Below are 10311 nucleotides of genomic sequence, written 5' to 3' on the forward strand. Positions count from 1 at the left end.
GGAAAAACTGTGCCCTGATCCTAGAGGGCTTTAAATGTCATGCAGAGATGCTTGGAGTCAGTTACTGAACAGTAACAGGCTCTGGAGCCCAGCTGGTCCAGAGCCTTGATACCATCCTAGCCCTGCACAGAGCAGGTCCCTTGGGGTTGCAGAAGGAGGTTTAGGGGAACCTAGTATGCTCTTCCCTATGCCAGCCTATTTTCACAGCTGGAGTTGATTTCCTTCCATCTATATGGCCACCTTCAAGAGAAGTTAATCTTTATGAAGACTAGAAGTGTGTGCATTTCCTTGGCAGCCAGAGCTGAGTAGTCAGAAAACTCTCTGAGCTGGGCCTCAGTGCCAGGACCTGGCAAGGAAAAGCAGCAAGCATGCCCAGAGGCTGGAGATAAAACCCAGGGGTACACGGTGGCAAAGAGGCCGTGGGCCCACAGTGTACACAGGAGAAGCATGGCCAACCAGTGAGAAGCATTTTCCCAGCCAGAGTCTGAATAGCCCAGAAGACAGACTTTGATTATCCTGCCCCTGTGTTAGGCTTAAATGCCATCTTAGAGTTGGCATTTCATTCCGGTTTATGGTTAAACTTCTCCTTCTCAAGCATTGGACTATGCCCCACCTGCAACCTTAACTACAAATGGTTCCATACTACATGATCCAGGAATGGCAATCATGTCTTTGTTTCAGCAGGTTTTTATGACAGCCCGTGGTTATGGCCACCTTGACACCATGTCTGTGTGTATCAGAAGATTGTTATGACCAACTTGTTATCCTCAATTTGCCTGCCAGATCCACCGTTTGGAACCCCTGGACTATAAAAACCTTCATCTCATCTATGTCTGGTGCTGATCTCTTGAACCCTGTCTGAGTTAAGGAGAGACAGCCTGAGTACATAGATTTAAAAAGCTCGCTTTGACTAATTGCCTGCTTTAACTAATTTGGCTATGATTTGGGCCATAATTCTCCTCGAACTTGTGAAATTAACAGCTTCCAACCCAAGGCCTGAGAAGCTGCAACTAACTCTGAACTTACTGACCACGGGACCATTCTTCTGTATTGAGAAGTGGGACAGCTCTTCTCATCCCATATCATGTCTGTTGATGATGAAGAAGAATGGAAAGGAGCTTTGGGAATTGTGAGTGCTCGGTACATGCAGAATATCACCATCCTTGCCTGTCAGTGTGCAATTGTCTACGTTGTGTGGGAGAAAGTCCCAACACAGATGGGACCATACCAGAGGTCAGCAAGAAGAGGGGAGGAACAGCCATGTATGAACACGAATAATTAAGACTAAGAAGGCTTAGGATTCAAATTCAACTTCAAAACTGCAAGCCCAAGCAGCCGTCCTGTTGCTGTTGCAAGTTGCCACCCTCACCTTGGCCTCACCCTCCAGTTGCACCTCCGAGGAACTCTGGAGCAGAGAGCTAGAGCCACCCCAGCCAGCATAACAAAGATGGCTAATCTTACATGCATAATGCTCATTTTCATGTCAGATATAATTTATGATAACATTAATCTGATACACACTTAATGATATCTGTGTGTTGTGCAGCCTGGGAACTAGATGCAAATGACTGTATGAGACGATTGTAATGGGTATTCTTATTCAACACAATAAAGCCCAATTTAGAGTTGTGTTAGTTAGGGTTTCCATTGCTGTGAAGAGACACCATGACCAAGGCAACTCTTATAAGGACAACATTTAATTGGGGCTGGCTTAACAGGTTCAGAGGTCCAGTCCATTTTCATCAAGGCAGGAGCATGGCAGTATCCAGGCAGGCATGGTACTGGAGTAGCTGAGAGCTCTACATCTTCATTGAAAGGAAGCTAGGAGCAGATTGTTTTCAGGCGGCTAGAAGGAGGGTCTCAAAGCCCACCCCAACTGTGACACACTTTCTCCAACAAGGCCACACCTCCTAATTGTGCCACTCCCTGGGCCAAGCATAGCACTCCTCATCATGTTTGATCTCTTTAATCTGTCTGAATGTGTATGTGTGGCATACACATTGTGTGAATGATGACCACTGTCATTGTCACAATCATTATAGCAGTATGGAACATGGAGCCAGGAGAGAGGAGATTTGTTATAAATACAGGACTATTTGCAAGCATGTGGGCAAGCGACTGTGACAGGGCAAGACAATGCAAAAATTCCTCCACTTTATATTCTTGCGGAGGGCATTTCAGGTTTAACTAGAATCTGATCTCCTTGATGGAGAACTAGCCAACTCTATTCTAAAAACCAAAGGTCAGGGTGTGGAATTAACTTGTCTTAGCCTGTTTGTGCGGAATCTCCTAACCCTCTCAGCTTCTGAGATACTGCTTGCTTTTGCAAAACTCCCTACCTGATTCCTGAAGCTGCTGAACAAGATGCCAGGATGTGGGGTTTGCCTTCAAAACCCTGTGCTCTGGACACCTGAGATCACACCTAGATCCCCAAGTATGTGGGTGTGGTCCGGGGTGGCTGAAATAAGATTTTCAATTGGATCTAATCTGTGTCTGAGAGGTCATCTCTGGTGGGCTACTCGCAACACAACACAAGTAGGGAGTCACAATTTATGATATCTAGATGGGAGGCGGTGGGTCTTAAGCTAGGAAAAGGAACACCCTCACCCCTTCCTGACGGTTTTCCTTCCCATCAGTCTCATCTTAGGGATCCCCATTGCTCAAACCCTGCAGAAGCCAGGGTTAAGGTTTCTCTATTAATAGGGGGTGCCCTGTTTATAGAAACCCAACAGTTGAAGTTCATAGACAGAAAACAGGTTCATAACAGATCTCACTATTGAGTCCTAAGATGCCTCAGAGTCATGTGCAGAGACAGAGAATTAATAACTTCCACTGAGGCCTGTTGATGAGCTAGACCACATGCTGGCACACCAGGCTCTGCCTCCTTACCCCCCAAATAGTAGCACACTTGCTGTCCCTGTAGCAGAGCCCACGTTTGTCTCTTACTGTCACTCTTTTATGATATTTCTCCGGAGTTTTACAGCTATATCAGTTTGTTTATTGGTTGCTAATAAGTGGCCAACAGAATGTGTTCCAGGTGTAGGAGAAGGGTCTGGAAGTAGGAGCAGACAGGGATCAGGGGCTGAAGGGGCGGAAGGAAGGCTATTGGACTGGCTAAGAGCCCAGTGGTCATACTCTGTCCTTGTTTCATCAGGGGCTGCTATAGAAGTCAGGCAGGAAAAAGGCACCGTAGGAAACGGGAGAGATGAGGATAGAGCTGGTGGGAGGATTGCTGGACCCAACCCCCATTTCCTGAGGGGATTCTCAGCAAAAAGACTGCCTGTGCCCTGTCAGAAGGCATCATGAATCAAGAGCTACAGAGGCACACAAGACACTCAGTGAGGGTTTGGAGTCAGAGGCTCTGACAATTTGCCAGGCGGCTGCGCTGTCGAAATGCTGATTAGAACTGGTCAAGCTTCCAAGACTCCTCCCTAGAACAGGAGCATTCGGAATCCCAAGGCTCCATGGTGAAGTCCCAAGGCGTGTTTAATGAATGCTGCTGTTATTCAGGGACACACTAACATCTGGGCCACATAATGGGAATAAGTCCAAATTCATTTTTTAAAGAAAAATCAATTCTCTCTACTTCTGGGATTTCCTTAACACTCCATCAACTCTGTTTCCACTGCGCGGCTCTGAACCTTTTGTTTTACAACCTTTTCCAAAGGGAGAGAAGCGCCTTGGGGAGGGTGGGGAGAGCTCCCCTGCAGGGCCTCTGTTTGTGATCGCTGGTTAGAGGAGCTTTCAGACTTGTATGCGCTCCTGCCTCCCCAACACAAGGCTTTCAAACATCTGTGAGTGCTTTTTTATTTTTAAAATTTGTGTGTATTTTTAAAAATAGACAGTACATTGTGTGGCTCAAAAGCCAGAGTACAAAATGTAAAAAGGCTTTTTCTCCATTAGTCTCCTTGCACATCCCCCACCCCCTGGATGGCCTAGGAAGCCGTGTGGAATTTACCTCTGTATTTGCAGGCAATATCAATATAGAATTACAGTGTTCTCTCCTTTTCGCGTAAAAGGTGAAATTTACATATATCTTTCAGACATATAAATTAAAAAATAATAATACACATAGAAATTTCTTACAGATGTAAGAACATTATCTTATGAAGTAAAATGCACATAGAAACTGATTGACCAGAATCCAGAATGGTTGGGATGTCAAGGATTTCAGAATTTGGAATATTATGTGTTACATACTCGTGTGTGTGTGTGTGGTGTGCACATGTATGTGTGTGTATATATGTATATGTGTGTGTGTGTTAAGATACCCTGGGAACAGGGCTCAATTATGAATATGAAGCTAGTTACAGTATATATAATTCTCATGCCTAATACACAGAGGAACAAAGGTAGTTGGTATGACATTTAGTATGCCTGCTTTTTGACTGCAACATGAGGTCAGGAACTTTCTTTTTGCCATATCAATGCTCAAAAACGTTTTGGGCTGTAGAGCATTTTGAGTTTTGGACTAGTCACACGCAGCCTGCAATTGCTGTAACTTCTGAACTATAGCTGGGTATAGGCTTCATAACCTCTGAGTCCTATAGAACTCCCAGGCTTACACACTAGGATTCATTACTTAGAGGAGCAGCTAACTGGAGATGTAAGGCACAAGTTGAGACTCTGTTTCAGGCTTCACAGCCATCAGTGGGCATCCTGAGCCTTATGAGAACTTTGCCACCTGCCTGTTCTTCTGTGAGCCAGGGAGAGAAAGAAAAGCTGAGAGGAAGATAGATCTGCCCACCAGAAAACACGCCCAGGCTTGATGCCAAGACGCCCAGTGAAGACTTCATACGCTAGTTCTATGTAGCATTTCCAGAAAAGGGTTTCGTTTCTGCTCACTGCTCTCAAGTGGGACCTGAAGAGTACACACGTGCTTCACGTATGCGGTGGGTCTGGCCATACAGCAGATGCTGTGTGTTTTAGATGGTCTTTGCAGCTGTCCGTGTGCACACGTCTTTGAAGGAACTGTTAACTCTCACCCGTAAGCCCTGAGGTTCTAGAGTGTGGCACAGACATTTGGAGGATGGAGAGAGTGTGGGGCATTGTCTTAGAGGTCCAAGTGTCATTATGGCTTAGAGGACCCTGTTGGAGGACAGCCTAGTGATCTTGCCTCTAGCCCTGGCCAGGTAGGGTAATTCTGTTGTCTCCGTGGGAGGCCTCTGCTCTAACCCTCACTCTCAACAGGGACAAGACTTGAATTCAATAAATGGTCTCTGAGGCCAGAAGCTTCCAGATCACCCTGGAGCCTCAAATGTCAATTTTTGTTTTTTGTTTCTTTTGTGACAGGCACCCTTTGCATAGTGCAGGTTGTCCTGAACTCACCATGGCCTCAGACTCCCAGAGATCCTCCTGCCCCTGCCTCCTAAGTTCTGGTATTAAAGATGTGTATCATCACGTCTGGTCTGTCAAGTCCTTTTTATGTCTACATATTAATTGATAGCTCCCCAAACTGTTTCCTTTCTGAAATCAATGCCTAGTTCTAAGGTCAGGCCTAGCAAATTTCTCTATCTCCCCACCCCCTGTCTGCTCCTGACCAGGGCCCTTTCTTACCTACATTGTTTGTTTTGTTTTGTTTTGTTTTGTTTTGTTTTGTTTTGTTTTTTTAAAAACACATTTGTAGTACTCACCCATCTGCTACTTAGAGGGTCTGTCCTAGTGTATGCTAAGTAAAAACCATTGGAATGTATCTTCTATGCTCCCTCAAATATAACTGTCAGGATGAGGGAGTAAAGAGACATAGATAGAGTCTGTGAGGAAAAGACAGCTAGCCCCAGTGTCCTTCACAGGTACCATGAATAAGTCATTTTAATTATATACTCCTTTTACCCTGCAGCAGCCATCTGTAGTCTCATGTTCGGCAATACTGTCACAGGACAGGAGATCAGATACCCCAGTCTTGCTGTCTAGGGGATAGCATTTCACTTCATGTTTAATTGACAAGTTGTACTTACTGTGGCTATTGTTGGGGAGATAGGAAAACTGTGCAGTTTTGAAGAGATGCCGGGGAGTCTCGGAATAGAACAGACAGTACTGGATGGCAACTGTTCCTGTCCTTGAGACGGAAACATTCCAGATCCTTCTCCAGTCTCCTCAGGGGATATATGGCTGCCATCGTGATTCTGTATGAAATGTCACACCCAAGTAAGGAAAACAGCTAGTGAAGACCTCTCTTAAAAGTCTTCAGTGTTCAGAAAATGTTGTGTCACGTTTAAAGATGTCTAAAACTGTGATAAACGGCAGTAAAGAGCTGAAAGGACCCAAATGTCTGTGTTAAAGGGAACTTTCCTAAATTTTATGGGGCTGTGAAGATGAAATAATACATAATTACGATATCATTGATACATAATATAATACATACATTGATACTTGATACATAATTAATGGTATCAAGACCTTGACTTGAAATTATGTTCAGAGAAAAATAAAATGTAAATGTTACCATGTCCTGTTTTAGGATGACATTTTATAAGTGTTGAATGAGTCATGTCTTGGCCAGGTAATCCTCGTTATCTTATTAACCAGACAATCAAAGAATTGGGTCACCCCCATTAATTCTTTCTGAGTCATATTTCCCCTCAAGGGAGTGTGAAACATAGAACACTCATCCCACCTTTTACGGAAAAAAAAATCTATTTTTACATTTCTTCACTGGTGCTTTGGCATTTGTGTGTTATTTAAGATCAACTGTTTCAGTGTGCCCATTCCTATTCAGTCTTGTGAAAACAGCATCCCCACAGGTAGCTAGACCACGAAGGATGCTGCCTTCTTAGTTTTTCTGAATTCCTGGAGGTGAGGGTGCTTTCTTATCTCATGAACACAGCATCTGAGTCACAGACTGAAGATGGGAGGAGATACGTTTTCTAACCCAAATGGAAAAAAAATTTCCACCAGTGGGCTTACCCGTCCAATGTAAAACCAGGACTTGACATTTATTTACTTCTTTCTTTCAAACACTATCTTATCTTTTGAGTGGCCTATCTCCCCTGAGGTAACTATCAAAATTTAATATTTCCAGAACTAACGTAGAAACACTATCTCCCTGATTCCCATTTAGACTGTGGCTAAGAGGATGTTTACAAAATATAAGGCTTTTGCTCGCCCATGACTGGGAGGAAGGTGCTTAGCACTGTCGTTAATATGAGCAATCAGTTGCTCGATCACATATATCAGTGCCAGGAAATGCGATCTTAGCGCTTAGTGCTGCGTTGGTTCTGTGATTGAAGTGCATCTTGAAATTCAAAATCATTACCTTCTTACATTTTCAGGGTATATGGATTACAAACATCTTTCATTTTACATTGTAGGAGAGATTGGAAAAATGCCCTTTCAACACCCAAATATAATTTTATTTCCCTTATTTAAAAACAATAAGGGCAAACAAACCTTCGGAAGCCTATAAAGCTAACTGTTTCCAAAGCTACTTTTCTTTAGGGACCACATTTAGTTGTCACCGCAAACTTTTGTGTGTTACAAGTATAGGAGCTTTCTATTCTAATATCACTCCCCCCCCCAAAACAGTAGCAATATGGCGAGCTTAATGGTGAAAAGTAGCTCTTAAAAGTAGGGGAAGAATTTAATGAGAAATAAAAATCTTCCATGTGTTTTCTAGCTTTACATTTTCACCCAATAAATGCCAGTGCCTGTGTGACGTTATGTGCATTGAATAAATGCAAACTATGCTGTTTAACGTGACTTTTCCAAGAAGCAACTAGAGAGAAAGTAATTACCTAAGCTACAAGCCCCTCTCTATTTTTGGCTTTGAGAAAGCAATTACCTGAGGAGTTGTGAGACTGCTTCCCAACCTATAAGCGAAAGAGAGAACATTAAATAGATTACTCAGTCCGTTTAAACCTCACATCCGCACACCTTGCCAGACCCTGCCTTGCTAGGGAAAGTCTCGGTCAACAAATAGATATGTGGGAGGCATTTTAAATGTAACTCTATACTGGAAACTATCACAAGGCGAGCATAGAAGTTAAAGCATAAAAGCATCAAATCGTTGGAGATACTGTAATTGATGAGATGCTGGGCAGCTGTAACTTGGTTGTCCCTTAAGCATAAAACACGGAGAATCTCTGCGTTAGAGAAGTGCGACAAGGATGTCTTACTTGTGATTCTTACCTGAAGACTCCCCTCCACTGGTCAAGAAATAAAAGTTTCCTAGTAATTTCATTTAAATCCAGCTCTAAAGGATTTTGCTCCTGGACTGAGACCTCTGGATCCATTTAGATAATTCGAGGACTTGGAAGAAAGAGGCTGTTCAGATGGGAGAAGCAGCCTGGAGTGGGAAGGAGAGCTTCCTGGAGCCCAGGCTGATGGTAGTCCCCAGCAGCCCAGAGCTCGGGCCTCCCTGTTGCTGCTCAGAGCAGATTCCATTAAACTTTCATTGGAGATAGAGTACATTTTTGCTTTTGTTTTTGTCCACTGCATAGGTGCCATGAATATTTAATCTAAGATAGATTTTCAAACAAAAGGATTTCAATTACCTGTATCAAATCATTGGAGATAATGTAACTGATGAGATTGTGTGCAGGTGATTGTTCCTGAAGCTAGGGTATTTCCTGGAAATTGTTTGTGGAGCACAAGAATACAGACCCTGGGGCTGAAACCATCCTGATCACATAAAAAAAAAATGTAGAGGCAAAGGAAGATAAACAGATTTTAGTGCACAGAAACCTGGCACAGATGTGGAAGGACTGGTCTGATTTGTTTTAGGAGAAATCTAGAGAGTAACATCTCTCCCTGTTGGCTGAATGCATTGTAAGCAATTGGCATATTAAAAAAAATAGCTGTGGTTGTGATCATGAGATTTTCACGCCACTTTGGCTGTTGCTGCAAAGGCCAAGCGTGGGTTACCAGTAAACATTTTATTCCTTCTTCTGACTACTGAGTGTTAAAATGGAACCTCTTTAGGAGATCATTTTCTTGAAGACATTTCCGGACATCAGTCCCAAAAAATACCAGGCATGCAAAGAGGTCACTTAGTTTTATTGTAACCAGTGTGGTCAGGGCTGAAAGGACTGATACATACATAGCCTTGGAACATGTCAAGGCTCTAAAAGCACAGGCAGCTCTAGACTTCCACAGTGCAGCCTAGGAACATTCTAGCACTATTTCCTTGACTAATTCTGGGTGATGTTAACCATTTCATGTTCGCAGGTCCTGTAAATGTCTACCTGATTTAGGATTCTGATATAAACTTAAGAGGCATAAATAAATCCTTCCTTATTGCCCCTCTTCAACCATACATTTTCTTTCAAAAAAAAAATAAAAGGTTTTCCTGCTTTCCTCTTTATAATTTTACAGTTGTGATGGTGGCATCGGTGTTTAATATTTATTTGTTACCCCTACCACAAAGAAGAAAAAATGAAAGAAGAAATTGCATAATTCTTGTTCACAACTAATATAATAATGAGAAATGTTCTCAAAATTCCTATTTAGAAAATCACATAAAAATGAATACTAGAGCTGCCATTTAAATTATTCAAAAACTTAAAAAACCAGAAGTGAAGAATAGCTAAGAAGTTTGTTTTTCTTAAACATCATTATTAAATCTGTGTGTTTGGGGCTATGTTTTACTTCTAACTTGCATAGAATGCTTTGAAGATACACACATAATTCCCAATGATTACACTAGTTACCAGTACACGTGAGGGGCACTGGCAGATGCCATGGTGAATAAGATGTCCTTGCCCTCTGTGGTGTAGGAAGCAAAGAGAGGAAAGGCTGTGAGGCTGCACAGAGCCTGGACAAGAGAAAAGCCAGGTCGGTTGCAGAGCCTCCGGGCTTAGGCTGCTTATCTCTGAGTGTTACTTCAACCTCCTACTCGCTGCCTTGGACAAATTATGTAATCTTTTTGTATAAGTGTGTGTTTTTTTTAATCTGTGAAGTAGGGATGATTTGCTATCTTTATTAAAATGTCTAATCTATGAACATGTTAAATCTTCTCGTTTAGACTGTAGACTTAATCGAAGACTTGCTTAAATGATAATGGCCATTGAAGCACACTCACCATTCACAATCATTCTTCGTTCAGATTCTCACTTCTTTCCCAACTTTTCTTTTTCCTTTTCAGTTAGGTGCTGGCAAGGACCCTACAGGTGGAAAGGGCTGGTCCTGGACACCAGTGAGTCATGAGATTTAGCCACATCCAGCAGAGCCGCAAGTCTTTTCTGCATTTGGTAAAAAGACATAGAAAGTCAAAAGACACTGCCAATAAGACAAAGAGGCCACCAACAGATTGGGAAAAGATCTTTACCAATCCTAAATCAGATAGGAGACTAATATCCAATATATACAAAGAAC

At 42.7% G+C, this 10311-nt stretch overlaps 1 protein-coding gene across 1 annotated transcript in view; it reads right to left on the bottom strand.

Annotated features, from left to right (window-relative positions):
• Positions 1 to 8231, bottom strand: part of Mindy4b (MINDY family member 4B) — a 33421-nt gene extending 25190 nt beyond the window's left edge. The window contains exons 1-3 of the mRNA XM_021159072.2: positions 8125 to 8231; positions 7781 to 7814; positions 5958 to 6125 (exon numbers count right to left, since the gene is read on the bottom strand). Of these exons, the coding sequence (XP_021014731.2) occupies positions 5958 to 6125; positions 7781 to 7814; positions 8125 to 8231 (309 nt within the window). The remainder of the gene's footprint in view (positions 1 to 5957; positions 6126 to 7780; positions 7815 to 8124) is intronic.
• Between the last annotated feature and the right edge of the window lie 2080 nt (positions 8232 to 10311).

Source organism: Mus caroli, chromosome 3 (genome assembly GCF_900094665.2).
Source record: "Mus caroli chromosome 3, CAROLI_EIJ_v1.1, whole genome shotgun sequence".
Classification (NCBI taxonomy): domain Eukaryota; kingdom Metazoa; phylum Chordata; class Mammalia; order Rodentia; family Muridae; genus Mus; species Mus caroli.